This window comes from Astatotilapia calliptera, chromosome 17 (assembly GCF_900246225.1).
Source record: "Astatotilapia calliptera chromosome 17, fAstCal1.2, whole genome shotgun sequence".
Lineage (NCBI taxonomy): Eukaryota > Metazoa > Chordata > Actinopteri > Cichliformes > Cichlidae > Astatotilapia > Astatotilapia calliptera.
In genome coordinates this window covers 6,194,507-6,208,525 of record NC_039318.1, presented here as the reverse complement: position 1 = coordinate 6,208,525, position 14,019 = coordinate 6,194,507, and the positions used below count along the sequence as shown (strand labels likewise).

General features: G+C 39.1%; 1 protein-coding gene across 1 annotated transcript; it reads left to right on the top strand.

Moving 5' to 3' along the window:
• Nucleotides 1-12,910: 12,910 nt before the first annotated feature.
• On the top strand, nucleotides 12,911-13,815 carry LOC113009211 (uncharacterized). The gene is made up of 2 exons (XM_026147401.1): nucleotides 12,911-12,978; nucleotides 13,111-13,815. The coding sequence occupies exon 2, from the start codon at nucleotides 13,117-13,119 to the stop codon at nucleotides 13,762-13,764; it is 648 nt and encodes a 215-aa protein (XP_026003186.1). The 5' UTR covers nucleotides 12,911-12,978; nucleotides 13,111-13,116; the 3' UTR covers nucleotides 13,765-13,815.
• Nucleotides 13,816-14,019: the final 204 nt, after the last annotated feature.

Genomic DNA, 14,019 nt, shown 5'->3' with positions numbered 1-14,019 from the left:
TAACAAAATTATAAACATGGTTAACTGCAGAAATAGAATATTTTCCCTACTGACAAAATGAATTTAAAACAAGGTGCTTTTAATGCTGTTTTGGAGCTTTCAACAGACCTTTCTACAGCATGTAGTTTCCTCATTTAATTTAATTTCAATTCAGTTTTATTTATACACCCCCAATTCACAACAACAGTTGCTCCAAAGTGCTTTATATTGTTAGGTAGACCCTACAATAATACATGCAGAGAAAAACGCAACAACCATATGACCCCCCTATGAGAAAGCACTTTGGCGACAGTGGGAAGGAAAACTCCCTTTTAATAGGAAGAAACTTTGAGCAGAACTAGACTCAGGGATGTCAGCCAGGTACCAAATTTCCTTCCTTGCTTCTGAGAACAAGACTAATTGTTAATAATTATTGTTATTTTTTAATAGTCTCCAAGTATAACAATAATATAAATCTTTTCTATACTAAAATAGAGTGAATCACAATTTGACAACTACTGTGAAAAGGCAGTAATTAGAAAGATAAGTGAGAAACAATGGTAAAACACATCACAGCAGCCCTGCCCTGCAGCCTGGATCCTCACCAGTTTGCCTACAGAGCAAACCAGTCCACAGAAGACGCTGTAGCCACAGCACTCCATGCTGCCGTAACACAACTGGAAGAGCATGGGAGCTATGTGCGAATGCTTTTCGTGGATTACTGCTCAGCTTTTAACATCATCCTTCCACACAAACTGGTGGCCAAGCTATAAGACCTGGGGCTTCTTTACAACACCTGCATGTGGATCAACAGCTTCCTCTCGGGCCGTAGACAGAGAGTCAGAGTTGGCCATCACACATCCTCAGCCCTAAATCTCAGCACTGGCTCACCCCAGGGCTGTGTGCTTAGTCCACTGCTCTACTCTCTCTACACACACGACTGCACTCCTCTCCACCAGAGCAACCTCTTTGTGAAATTTGCAGACGACACCACCGTGGTGGGGCTCATTTCCAGGGATGACGAGTCTGCATACAGAGACAAGGTGGAGCAGCTGTCATTATCGTGTAAGGCCAATAACCTCCTCCTCAACACTTCAAAAACCAAAGAACTCATAATAGACTTCAGAAGGAAAAAGGCAGAGACCCAACCACTATTCATTAATAGGGACTGTGTAGAAAGGGTGGCAAGCTTCCGCTTCCTGGGAGTCAACATAGAGGAGAACCTTTCCTGGAGTGCGAACACCTCCGAGCTGCTGAGAAAGGCCCAACAGAGACTGTACTTCCTGAGAATTCTCAGAAGGAATAACATCACACAGAGACTGCTGGTGTCCTTCTACAGAGCCACCATTGAGAGTGTTCTAACCTGTTGCATATGCATCTGGTACACTAGCTGCACAGTGGCTCAGAGGAAAGCACTCCAAGGGATCATTAACACTGCCCAAAAGATCACTGGCTGCCCTTTCCCCACACTGGAAGATCTACACCCGCTGTCTTAAAAAAGCCCAAAACATCATAAAAGATACCTCACATCCTGGCCACTCCCTGTTTGAACTGTTGCCCTCAGGCAGACGGTACAGAGCAATCAGTGTAAGGACTAATAGGCTCAAACAGCTTTTATCCAACTGCAACAAAAAAAAAATACTGCTACAAAAAAAATGCCAATCACGCCACTCTTGTATTAATCTGTGTGCTGACTGAAGCATGTATGTGGGAATGTATGTGAATGTTTGTTGATACTTCTTATTAGCACTTTAAGTATTCCATTTATTTTATTATTGAATTTTGTTTTATTTATATGTTGATATCGTTAGGGATGATGCAATGATCGGGGACCATTTTTAATTTCGTTGTACCTGTGACAATGACAATAAAGATTCTGAAAACAAGTCCTGATACACTGCCAAATATGAACTCTGGATTCAGTACTGGAATTCAGATTTTTATGGCACCAGTGGACAAAGTACTCAGAAAAAAAAAGGAACAAAGCAATATAACAATAATGAATTACAAGTCAGTGTTCCTCTGAAAACCTTACATCTCTGAGGCTTGAACCATGAGTAAATTGGGGATTGCTTTACTAATACAATAATATACTGTAATGAAACCAGCAAGTGAGAATTGAGAGCAGCATTGGGTTGTACTCTGATGTAACCAGAAGCAAAAGATTCATCAATTATAACAAGACTGCAAACTCTAACTCACAGTAGAGCCCATAGGGATTAATAAAGTCTGGTCCATGACCAAAAGAAAAATTCTTTCAAGTTCTTGGACTGGGCTCAACAAAGTTTGGAAAAGTGGGTTAAAGTCATTTTAAACAAAACGTTTCCAAACTTCAGAATGAACACGTCTAAGCTTGTCCAGTTTCCTATTAAGGTCAGTTTGAATGTTTCTGAGCTGGTTATAAAAAAAAAACAACAAAAAACAAAAACGTTTTTATGATTTTTTTGTTGTTGTTAAATATTTGTGCAGACGTACAACAAATATCAATCCTCTGTTGCTTCTGGGGCTCCCCTTGCCACATTCATAGTGGTAGAAGTAGAAAAGACTGAGGGCAGCTGCAACTTTTTCTACAGTGTCCTTCATTACTCACAGGCTACATGTTATCTTTTGATGAAAAGACATGTAAATAATTGTGCTAACAGTACAGCTTACATTTTTTCACTAATAAGGACAAGACTACAACATTCATTTTGACGCAAGAAGTCTGAGGGTCACAATTGTAACGCTTAACCCCCCCAAAAAAACAAACATTAAACAAGTGAATAATCAAATTATTACAATAACATCTCATAATTTAATTTAAATGGACATCTTTACATGTCTATTCAAAAGCAAAAGAGTCAAAGGGATATTTTCTGTCTGTACAAATACAAGAATTATTATGAAAATGTCTTTTTTTTGTTTAAGAATTTCCCAAGTGCTGTTAAAAAGAGCAAGGGAATTTTGAAAGAGTTTTTCCAAACATCCTGGTTTTATTTGGAACACTTGCAATATTTTAAATAGAAATACAGAAAGACTTATTTCACAAAAATACAAAACGTACCAGGATCAAAATTATTAGCTCCCCTTGGTACTATCAGTCATATCAGTCATTTCAGTCATTTCCTTTTTGCTAGATAACAGCATGCAGTTGTTTGTAGTAGTCTAAGGAGCTTGGAAAGAAAAGCATCTGGACTTCTTTAAGTTGCTTGAAGACGTTTCACCTCTCATCCGAGAAGCTTCTTCAGTCTGCTGAGCCATCCCAGCTCATTCTTTATTGGTGAATCTCTCAAGCTCTTCCAGATTTGTTGGTCTTCAGTTCACCACACAGATTTTCAATTAGATTCACTCAGGGCTTTATGCAGGCCAGTCAGTAACATTCACTTGAGTCTTCCGGAGGTAGATCTTCACAGTAGTGAATTATATTTTGGGTCAATGTTGTGTTAGAGAACAAAGCCACGACCCAGATCCAGTTTTGTTGATGTTTGAGGATTTCTTTGGAAATTTTCATTATATCCTTCTTTCCTCATGATTCCTTCCACCTTGACTAGACTCCCAGTTCCAGATGCACCGAAGCATCCCCACAGCTTAACACTTGCCACCACTGTGATTCTTTGGGTTTTATGCCATCTTTATCTTTCTTTCATCAGGTTTCCCCAGCATACTTCAGTCTGGCTTAAAGGTGTATCTTCTGCAGAAGTTTAGTTTTTCTTGATCTGCAACCTGCCAGTCCATTCCGCTGCAGGGTTCTACTGATCGTCTTCTTTGAGCTTAAAATTCCCAGCTTGGTCTTTACTAGTCTTTTACTAGTGTTGGCAGTTGTTCCGAGCCCTTCACACAGATCTCTCACTATTTTTTCTTCCAGATTCTTTGAAGTCGCTCACTTCATACCTCTGCCAGGCTTGTTCTGTACTGTGTGGCTCTCTCTGAATTTCATATTTTTCACTGCATTCTTGACACTTGAAACACTGTGAATAACTTTGTAAATCCATCTGCTCCTTACTGAACATTCACTTTTCCCCTCAAGTTTAAACTGATTTCTTTTGTTTTTTGCACTATGCTTACACTCACACTCTGCTGAAGTTTAAGTGGACAGTAAGTCTCAGTTTAATGATTTTATATGTTTTGAGAATTATACAGTTAAAGCACATCTGGGATCTTTGCTCACCGTTCTCATGATCATTTTGACCCCACGGGATGAGATCTTGCGTGGAGCCCCAGATCGAGGGAGATTATCAGTGGTCTTGTATGTCTTCCATTTTCTGATGATTGCTCCCACAGTTGATTTTTTCACACCAAGCTGCTTGCCTATTGTAGATTCACTCTTCCCAGTCTGGTGCAGGTCTACAATACTTTTCCTGGTGTCCTTCGAAAGCTCTTTGGTCTTGGCCATGGCGGAGTTTGGAGTCTGACTGTTTGAGGCTGTGGACAGGTGTCTTTTATACAGATGATGAGTTCAAACAGGTGCCATTCATACAGGTAACGAGTGGGGGACAGAAAAGCTTCTTACAGAAGAAGTTACAGGTCTGTGAGAGCCAGAGATTTTCCTTGTTTGAGGTGACCAAATACTTATTTTCCACCCTAATTTACGAATAAATTCTTTACAAATCCTACCATGTGAATTCATGGATTTTTTTTCACATTCTGTCTCTCACAGTTGAAGTGTACCTCTGGTGCAAATTACTGACCTCTGTCATCATTTTAAGTGGGGGAACTTGCACAATCGGTGGCTGACTAAATACTTTTTTGCCCCACTGTATATATTAGCTCAAACATTTCTGTTTTATTTTTCATAAACTGAAAAGTATATTTTGCACTTTGTTCATTTTGCTAATAACATGTTACTTTGACAGTTTGCACACATCACCAAGTACAGATGATACTGTGACTCTAATAAAAGCTTAAAATATTTGAAAGTATTTAGTGTAATACGTTAAATAATAGCAAACACGGGAATTGTTATTCTCACAGCACAGTTCTGCTTTCTGATGACATTGCTGCACCCTCTCTTGTTGAGGTATAATCTATTTATATCTTAATAATAGCATGGTGGAAATCAAACATAAGATATTCTTTGTATCGGGTCTGCGTGTGTGTCACAGGCACAGAGAGTAGTTTTATTGAACTAACTTGTCTTTTCAGCAAACCATTTCTCCATATCCATGCATAAAAAACCAAAGGGAAATGTCTGCCAAAATACAAATATTAATGAAACCATGTTAATGTGCTACATAATAAAGTCTGAATATTACAATATGACAGCTGGGCAAAAAGACCCCAACAAACAAACAAATAAAAAATGCGTGCACACACAAACAATGTTGTCATGGTCCTTGGGTCTTTTCCTGAATTCCTCCTCTCATCCCGCATGGTTCTGCTGGAGGATGTTTCCTGTTAAAAGCGAGTTTTTCCTTCCCACTGTTGCCAAAGCGCTTGCTCATAGGGTCATATGATTGTTGAGGTTTTCTGTGTTATATTATTGTAGGGTCGATCTTACAATATAAAGTGCCTTGACATGACTGTCGTTGTGGTTTGGTGCTGTATAAAAAAATTGAATCAAATTGAATTGAAACCTTTTTTTGTTAATAGGTTATTACTCGCTCCCTCAGCGACCCTACCTGGTCTGCTCATTTCTTTGAGATGTTAGTTTGGGCTCCTCCTGGCAGAACACTGTATATTACTGAAGTGAACTTGCTGGGTCTTTGCATCTAAATTACACCACACTGCTAGCAGATCACCCTGTGAATACTTCACCATAATAATTTGACCTGTGCAGGATAACTGCTCCATAGTCTATACATTAAATCTTATTTTCTTTTATTTACCTGCTGGATAGTTACTGAGTGTAACGCCTTTCCTCCACTTTGTTTAACGACTGAAGTAGAATTTCCTCTATCGATCACTTTATCCCAATCAACTCTAATTAGAAGTTAAAATAATGATCATTCTAAAGAAATTATAAGTCTGTCCCGTATTCAGTAAGTGAAAATAAAATGAACAATAAAAGGTGAATCAAATGGACCATTACGGCAAGGCTGGGATGGTCAATTTGGTGAAGTAAATCCGTTGGGCACCTTTCTTTGCCTTTAGACAACAATTCTGATGGCAAAAGAGCCTAACGGGACAGGCAAAAAAAAAGAAAAAGAAAGAAATTATAATTAACCTTTGACTGGAAAAGTATAAGTGTAGCTTGAATTGGAAAATAACCACTACCTACTTTCTAGGAATCATTTTCCTAGTGAGGAATTTTTTTAAAACTTTTTAAATACATAAAGAAAAGTGCTGTTTTTTGTTTGTTGGTTTGTTTTTACTCTCTTTATGTGTTTAATGTCTATCTGCATTGTAACCTATACAGACATAGTAATTTCTATGTCTGTATAGGTTCTCAGTCATCCAGGTGATGGTAATATTTGTAGAAATAGTAGACTTTATTACTGCAGTTAAATAGGCAAACATACAATACGTAGCACTGGGAGTGGCATTCTGTCAGGACAAGTAAGGCAAGCAGGATGGAAAACAAAACATGAGGAAACAATTTTTAGGTTTCAGGAAATGGAATTAGAAGCGTTTCCTTTCTTGCCACCGCAAGTGCCTGTCTCTTGATATAGAAAATTTAAATAGTCCTTTTTTGCCTTTTCCTCTTCATTACTCTATTTTGTTTTCTCTGTTACTCTGTGTTCTAAATTATACACTTTAATGGTTACTTTATAAATTATATAATATATAATTATATGCTGAACAGACTGGGTGTGTTTACATTTTTTAAATTCCAAACTTGCAGTTTGCTCTTTTGCAAAATCATGACGTAAGTACAGGTCCCACACCCTTTTAATCCAGCATTTAATACTGTCAAAACAAAAAAGGGTAAACAGTTACGTTCATTTCTAAAATGAAATGAATGACAATTGTCTCCTGTTGTGCGTCATTTAGGCCTGTCATCTGCATTTGAATTGTGTATGAATTTCAGGTTGTGTTTTTATTTTTGTTTGACCCTAAATGCCTGTTTAAGGGGTTCTTATTTTCTTCAACCAGTGATGAATAGTGTCATAGCAACAAACACTTTTCCCCCACTTCTGTGTAATTTGTTACAGTAAATGTAAATGTTACTATGAAATGATCAGACAAAAGAGGGTTTTCAGGGAATGCTGTCACATGTTATGTTTCTATGGCATACATGAAAGGGTGAACAAGGATAAGACTCAAACTTCAAATCAATTAGAATTCTGTCTGGTTCTATGGCTGATTAATAAGCTGGAGTGGCATAATATGGCTTATGTCTTTCCTCCTTGGCATTTTTGTTTTAACACACAGAGTGCATTTAGAAGTACCTCCTTTTCCTAACCTGACATTTACCTGACAAATATTCAAGGTTGGGTAGGGGAATCATTAAGGACTTAGGGGAAAAAAGAGGAGGGTTCTACGAATGATATTACACAAGCCTTCAAACAATTTAATGTCAGATGCCTGCCTAATTGAAACTACAATGTGCAAAAGACTGACAACAAAATACACATCTTACTTTATCCCATGTCCTTATTGTTATATTTTAGGCAGGCAATGTACCTGAGAATGTCATTTACAAAGCTGGCGATACAGTTAAATTAATGTCTAAATTCAATGACAAAAAAAGCAGCGTATGTTTTATGCCTGATGTCATTAAGATAGCTGCTTCTAGGTAAAATTAAGTTATGCCTGTGATGTCAAAACGTTAGCTCTATCCTAAAATTCTTCACTTGAACCTTACGCTGAGCGTTTATACCCAAGCCCCACTCATTTCTGTTCCTCAGAAATACAGTTTTGAAACAGAGAGTAGTTTTATTGAACTAACTTGTCTTTTCAGCAAACCATTTCTCCATATCCATGCATAAAAAACCAAAGGGAAATGTCTGCCAAAATACAAATATTAATGAAACCATGTTAATGTGCTACATAATAAAGTCTGAATATTACAATATGACAGCTGGGCAAAAAGACCCCAACAAACAAACAAATAAAAAATGCGTGCACACACAAACAATGTTGTCATGGTCCTTGGGTCTTTTCCTGAATTCCTCCTCTCATCCCGCATGGTTCTGCTGGAGGATGTTTCCTGTTAAAAGCGAGTTTTTCCTTCCCACTGTTGCCAAAGCGCTTGCTCATAGGGTCATATGATTGTTGAGGTTTTCTGTGTTATATTATTGTAGGGTCGATCTTACAATATAAAGTGCCTTGACATGACTGTCGTTGTGGTTTGGTGCTGTATAAAAAAATTGAATCAAATTGAATTGAAACCTTTTTTTGTTAATAGGTTATTACTCGCTCCCTCAGCGACCCTACCTGGTCTGCTCATTTCTTTGAGATGTTAGTTTGGGCTCCTCCTGGCAGAACACTGTACATTACTGAAGTGAACTTGCTGGGTCTTTGCATCTAAATTACACCACACTGCTAGCAGATCACCCTGTGAATACTTCACCATAATAATTTGACCTGTGCAGGATAACTGCTCCATAGTCTATACATTAAATCTTATTTTCTTTAATTTACCTGCTGGATAGATAACTTTTTAAATACATAAAGAAAAGTGCTGTTTTTTGTTTGTTGATTTGTTTTTACTCTCTTTATGTGTTTAATGTCTATCTGCATTTTAACCTACGCAGACATAGTAATTTGTATGTCTGTGTAGGTTCTAAGTCATCCAGGTCATGGCAATATTTGTAGAAATAGTAGACTTTATTACTGCAGCTAAATAGGCAAACATACAATACGTAGCACTGGGAGTGGCATTCTGTCAGGACAAGTAAGGCAAGCAGGACGGAAAACAAAACATGAGGAAACAATTTTTAGGTTTCAGGAAATGGAATTAGAAGCGTTTCCTTTCTTGCCACCGCAAGTGCCTGTCTCTTGATATAGAAAATTTAAATAGTCCTTTTTTGCCTTTTCCTCTTCATTACTCTATTTTGTTTTCTCTGTTACTCTGTGTTCTAAATTATACACTTTAATGGTTACTTTATAAATTATATAATATATAATTATATGCTGAACAGACTGGGTGTGTTTACATTTTTTAAATTCCAAACTTGCAGTTTGCTCTTTTGCAAAATCATGACGTAAGTACAGGTCCCACACCCTTTTAATCCAGCATTTAATACTGTCAAAACAAAAAAGGGTAAACAGTTACGTTCATTTCTAAAATTAAATGAATGACAATTGTTTCCTGTTGTGCGTCATTTAGGCCTGTCATCTGCATTTGAATTGTGTATGAATTTCAGGTTGTGTTTTTATTTTTGTTTGACCCTAAACGCCTGTTTAAGGGGTTCTTATTTTCTTCAACCAGTGATGAATAGTGTCATAGCAACAAACACTTTTTCCCCACTTCTGTGTAATTTGTTACAGTAAATGTAAATGTTACTATGAAATGATCAGACAAAAGAGGGTTTTCAGGGAATGCTGTCACATGTTATGTTTCTATGGCATACATGAAAGGGTGAACAAGGATAAGACTCAAACTTCAAATCAATTAGAATTCTGTCTGGTTCTATGGCTGATTAATAAGCTGGAGTGGCATAATATGGCTCATGTCTTTCCTCCTTGGCATTTTTGTTTTAAAAAAAATATCAGCACAGTCTACAGCATGGATATAGACATTTTGCTTATGTTTTATTCCAGAAGAGAATGAGACTGTGATGGTAAACTGCATCCAGGACAAAAATTGCTGCATTATGCTCCTAACAAAACTTCAGCTCTTTGCAAGTACCTGCACAAACAGCACGCTAATGCTAAGTTAGCCAAAGCCCCAGAATAATGTTAAACCTGAGCTAATCCCAACACCAGCCCAACAGCCAGACCCAAAACTTCAACAGTTAACAAATGCAGCGAGTCAGGCTTTTGCCTCTGTTTCTACCTATTCTTGTTTTTTTTTTAAGTTTCTTTGTGTTGGTTTGCATTTTTGCTTTGTTCCATCTGTGTTCTTATGTCAATACAAAAAGAAAGGTCCTATTTATTGCCTCATTAGAATAGTTTTTTTATTTGTGCGTGGGACTGTGTTCTGTCTGCTTATTTTGGTAAATGGCAATTATGAGAGAATGTGTTTAACGTCATTTTACAGAGAAACATGAAAGTAATGTAAGGAGTAGTATAACAAATTACTTTTGCCTGGGAGTAATTAAGAAAAGTACTGCATTACTTTTAAGAAAAGTGTACTGTGTAATATGTGTAAATAATTCCTTTTTGAGTAATGACCCTAAAACTGATCACAGGAGTGACGGGGAATACTTCCGTCAAACCTTTGACCATAGAGCATGCAGTTCAAAATGTCTTTATTGCTGCTTGGTATTGATGGTAACTCTCAAAGTGGAGCCAATGATAACCTAATGAGATTCTATAAGAGAATTGAATTCATAGTTGATATTGATAATGGAATCGGAATTGGTAAATTCTTATCAATTCCCTTATCATTGATTCTTATCAAATTAATTACTCAGAATTGCTAAGTAATTTGAACTAACATTTATATTTGTGCTATAAGGTTTCTGTAGGGCAGATTAAGTCGGTACGTTGGTCATTTATTAAATAATTTACGAACCGAGAAGAGCTATAGGCTATCCTGTGTTTACTTTTAGAAAGTTTTATACTTGCCACAGGTTAATAGGACAATAGAAAAGGCACACATTAGAGAACAGGTTCCAAAGTGCTTGGAAGTAGTACAAAGAACTTGGTCTGAGTACAGAGTCTGTGTGTGACTGGCCTGAAAGGGTTACTCAGACCATGACTCATATTGGTGGGCGGAAGGGCAAGGGTGGGACAATCTTTGCATTTTATTATTATCTCATAACACTTGTTTAATCAGAAATCACCTCTCCTACAGTCTCAGATCAACACAGCTGTGCCCTCCAACACTATCGGCAGAAGGAGAGCAACTCCTCAACAGCAACATTGTACCACATCAGGTAAAACACAGGCTGCATTTGCTTTGCATTGTCCCCACCTGATGACAGTGATGTAGTATGATGCAATTCCAAATGAGATTCTTGATGAATGTGGGTTGTTGTCATTGAGCCTGGTTAGTTGTGCCCCTTATTAAACATCTCTGCACGGCCCTGGAGAGCTGACAGTAATGTTGCAGTTGAAATTACCCACCACTTAAAAAACCTGAATCCCTTTTTACTCCTCTTCTTTAGGGCTAGCTAGATGGACACCTGCAATTGTTCTAGTGTTTTGCCAAGAATAATTACAGTTTTTTTCAGTCGCTAACAAGCGTTTGTCCAAACAGTTGTCACATTTGCAAAACTCTAAACACAATTAGCACAGCATCGGTCTGTTGTGGCCATACCATTCACACATTTCATGTCGTGTTCACCCAATATGCAGTCAGTGAACACATTTCCACAATGCTTACATTTTCTTAACAGACAAGCTATACCTCCCAACAAAATTATGGACTGTTTTTGTAGTATCTACGAATGTTAACACACAACATCCCACAATAGCAAAAACAATATTCCAAACCTTAGATACAGTATAAAAACCTCTGCTTCTGCAATGATATCAGTACAAAAACAATATCAATATCAAAAATATATCTCAGCTGATAATAAACAAACAATTGAATAATTGACACACAGCTGATTTATGTTGGGTAAATTGGGCCAACCACAGCTTCTTCCATTCTGGCTTAGACTCAGTGGGGTTTATAAGGCAAGACCTTGAGGAGTGATGTTTTTGGAAACAAAAAAAAGACAAACACTGTATTGTCTGGTTGAGGAAGAGTAAGAGCAAGGGGCCCAGGGAGAAGAGCAGGCCCAAGGAGAGGGCAAGGTAGAGGTGTAAGAATGCGTGGTGGTGGCATTCCAAGGGCTGCAAGAACAGTAGTCAGTGATGAAATTCGTGCCACTATCATTGACCATGTAATCAACCATGGTCTTTCACTAAGAGAGGCTGGTGAAAGAGTGCAGCCCAATTTGAGGCGGTCAACGGTTGCCTCCATTATACGCACCTTTCAACAAACCAACAGGTAAGTATTGCATTTTACATGGATTGTTTCTATTCTCACTTGTCAATATGGTCATACAGTAATGCATATGTTGAATTTTTTGTCTTTCTAAAGAATGCAACGTCTTCCACCCTCTGGGGGAAGAGGAAAGCTCCTCAGTAATGATCAGGAGCTTGCCATTGTAGAAATGGTTACTGCAAATAATGCAATAAAACTGCGTGAAATTCAAACTAGAATTGTGGCGGACCATGAGATATTTGACAATATCGATAGAATCAGCCTCACAACCATTACGCAGACATTGTCCAAACACAGAGTGCGGATGAAGCAGCTTTTGTCATGAGCCGTGGTGCGCGGGCACGAAAGGATCCAGGCGCAGACTCCGCACTGACAGAAAAACACTTTATTGTAACAACGAAAGGCGACCCGGGGAAACTAGAGAGCGAAACAGGAAACTAAAAAACCGGGGAAACAATGACACGAGGAAGCTGGGATCGGGATGGTGGGGGGCTGCAATAGAAAGGGGAGATGATTACTAGGGAGCCAGGAAACGGGGAAAACACATCAGGACTGAGTTAGAGTAGGGGGCTTACGATAGAACGGGACCGTGGGAGCTCGGGAGGGAAGTGTGGCAGTCCGTGGGGGCAGGAAGTCCGTGGAAATGGTGAGTGGGCCAGGTGAGCACCGCGAGATCCAGTTGAGCCGGAGGACAGGCAGGTAGCAGACGCCGAGTAGAAACCTGGACAGAAGTAGGCAGGTTAAACACAGTTCCAAACCAGCAGAGAATGCACGCTTTTCGTGGAAGTCTGGTTACCACTGTGGGGATGACTAACGGACTGGCGTGGAGCATCCGTCAGCGCCGGGTTAAGTAGATCTCCGTGTAGTCACCGTGATGGAGAGCAGGTGTGCTGGTGATGACCCAGCCCGGGGGTGTGGCTACCCGAGCATCACGCATTCCACAGACACAGGACCACGGACCATGACAGCTCTACACTGTTCCCTTTGAGAGGAACAGTGAGAGGGTCAAGGAGCTACGACGACAATATGTCCAGGTACAGTGTATATTCAATCCAATGTCCAGTTCTATAAGCTTTGCACTTTGCAAGTAGATAACCTACACAATACTAGGTTACAGTACAATATGGTATACAGTAATAACATGACTTACTTAAACTTTGTTTCAGAGAGTTATGGAATTGGAGGCCAACCAGGCCCCTCATGAATTCATATACATCGATGAGGCAGGATTCAATCTGGCCAAAAGGCGTCGACGTGGACGAAATGTAATTGGAAAAAGGGCCACAGTTGATGTGCCAGGACAGAGAGGGGCAAACATTACCATGTGTGCAGCAATTGCAAATGCAGGATTACTCCTTCACAGATGTCAGGTTGGACCCTATAATACAGAGCGCTTGCTTGCCTTTCTCAATGATCTCCACCAGCGCCTGGTTCCAGAGCAGGGTCAGGAGGGTGAAAACATGAGGACCTTTGTAATTACCTGGGACAATGTGGCTTTCCATCACTCGCAAGCAATAACAACATGGTTTGAAGTCCACCCAAGACTGGTAAGTCTCTTCCTTCCACCCTATTCACCTTTCCTCAACCCCATAGAGGAGTTCTTTTCTGCATGGAGGTGGAAGGTTTATGACCATCAGCCACATAACCAGATGTCCCTCCTTGAAGCCATGGATGCTGGCTCCAGGGACATCACAGTTGACGATTGCCAAGGGTGGATCCGACATACCAGGCGGTTTTATCCCAGGTGCATCGACTTGGATAACATCAGATGTGATGTTGATGAAAACATGTGGCCTAACCCTGAAGATCGCAGAGATTAGATGCAAATTTTTTGCCTTTTTTTAGCCCCCCTCCCCCTACCCCCCTTTTTATCTTGGCTTTTTGCTGTTGTTTTTTTGTTCAGAATGCTCTTGTGTGTTTCATGGATATTTTGTTCACTGTAAGCAATACTGTAAAACTTTCTCTGTCCTATCATACCGTGTTTCTACTGTACCTCCTGTAGTAAACAGTAAAGAAACAGAAACTTGTTTGCTTTTTACTGGAATGCTTTCGAATGTGAACATTACTGTACATGT

What these genes read in the sequence shown, in the direction of transcription:
- LOC113009211 (XM_026147401.1), top strand. Translation starts at nt 13,117, where the DNA reads ATGGAATTGGAGGCCAACCAGGCCCCTCATGAATTCATATACATCGAT.